We start from the raw sequence: 1,576 nt of genomic DNA, 5'->3' as shown, positions 1-1,576 counted from the left end.
TTCCCAGGCTCCGCAGATCCCTCCAGGCTCCTGCCTCCGCCCCATGAAGAAAACCAACATGTGGTTCTTGGAGCGGCTTCGTGGGTCAGGGGAGAATGGAGCTACGGGGGGCGAGGGTGGGGACAGGGCCGCCAAGGGGCCCCTGTACAGCAACGTGCTCACGCCCGACAAGATCCCGGACTTCTTCATCCCCCCGAAGCTGCCCGCCGGCCCCACGGAGCCGGAGGCTCAGGCTGAGCTGGGGCCCTCGACCTCGGAGCAGAACCTGGCCTCTGCCGCGCCCCGCCGCGCCCCCCGGAGCCCCCGGCTGCCTGCCAAGCTGGCCGCCGAGAGCAAGAGCCTGCTGAAGGCGGCCACCAGGCATGTGATCCAGATCGAGAGCGCGGAGGACTGGACCGCCGAGGAGGCCGCCACCAACGCCGACCCCCAGGCCCAGGGGGCCATGTCGCTGCCCTCGGTGCCCAAGGCCCAGACGTCCTATGGCTTCGCCACGCTGGCCGAGAGCCCCCACACACGGCGCAAGGAGTCTCTGTTCCATAGCGAGCACGGGGCTCTGGCCCAGGTGGGCTCCCCGGGCACCCGGCGCCGTCGGGGGGGGCGTCAAGGCCAACGGGGGCGATGGGGCGCCCAGGGAGGCCGGCGGTGCCCTCATGAGCCCCGGCCGCTGCGTCAGTGGCGGGGAGAGCGACACGGGGTCCTCGGCCGAGTCCTCGCCGTTCGGGTCCCCCCTGCTCTCGCGCTCCGTGTCGCTGCTCAAAGGGTTCGCCCAGGACAGCCAGGCCAAGGTGAGCCAGCTGAAGCACTCGGTGGGCCGCCACGGCTCCCCGTCGGCCGACGACAGCACGCCGGACACCAGCCCTAGGGCCCGGCGCCGCCTGGCCCGCAGGGCCACTCCGGAGCCCGGCCCCGAGCCCGGCGCGGCGCCCCGCGCGGAGCACGCTGTGCGCATAGGCCCGCGGGGCAGCGTGAGGCTGCTGGCGGAGTATGAGGCGGCCCAGGCCCGCCTGCGCGTACGCCTGCTGGCGGCCGAGGGCCTCTACGACCGGCTCTGCGACGCCCGCAGCATCAACTGCTGTGTGGGCCTGTGCTTGGTGCCCGGCAAGCTGCAGAAGCAGCGCAGCACCATCGTCAAGAACAGCCGCCATCCCGTCTTCAACGAGGACTTCTTCTTCGACGGTCTGGGGCCGGCCAGCGTGCGGAAGCTGGCGCTCAGGATCAAGGTGGTGAACAAGGGCAGCAGCCTCAAGCGGGACACCCTGCTCGGGGAGAAGGAGCTGCCCCTCACCTCTCTGCTTCCCTTCTTTTAAAGGCCCCCACGCCCCCTCCCGCCGGCAGAGGAGACCCCGCCCCCACCCGGATCCGGCAGGGGAGGTGGTTTCCACTCAGGCTGCCCGGCCCTGATGCTGCAGCCCATGTTGGGGGTGTCCTGGGTCATGCTGTTTTCCAGAGGAGAAGGGAAGGGGCTGCCGGGGAAAAGAAGGGGTCAGCTTGCAGGGCTGAGGGTCCCCCTGTGCCCCAAGTTCCATGCCCCTGCCTCACCCCTTCCCGAGTCCTGGAACCTGGGCCAGGAGGCAGC

At 70.9% G+C, this 1,576-nt stretch overlaps 1 protein-coding gene across 1 annotated transcript; it reads left to right on the top strand.

Annotated features, from left to right (window-relative positions):
• Positions 1-43: 43 nt before the first annotated feature.
• C2CD4C (C2 calcium dependent domain containing 4C) lies at positions 44-1,307 on the top strand. Its single transcript, XM_029215638.1, is given in 2 exon segments — positions 44-592; positions 594-1,307. Coding segments are annotated over 2 exon segments (1,263 nt in total).
• The last annotated feature ends 269 nt before the right edge of the window (positions 1,308-1,576 follow it).

This window comes from Monodon monoceros, unplaced genomic scaffold (assembly GCF_005190385.1).
Source record: "Monodon monoceros isolate NGI ecotype Baffin Bay Population unplaced genomic scaffold, NGI_Narwhal_1 Super_Scaffold_12, whole genome shotgun sequence".
Classification (NCBI taxonomy): domain Eukaryota; kingdom Metazoa; phylum Chordata; class Mammalia; order Artiodactyla; family Monodontidae; genus Monodon; species Monodon monoceros.
Note: the sequence above shows the minus strand (reverse complement) of the source record. Positions and strands in the feature narration are given on the sequence as shown.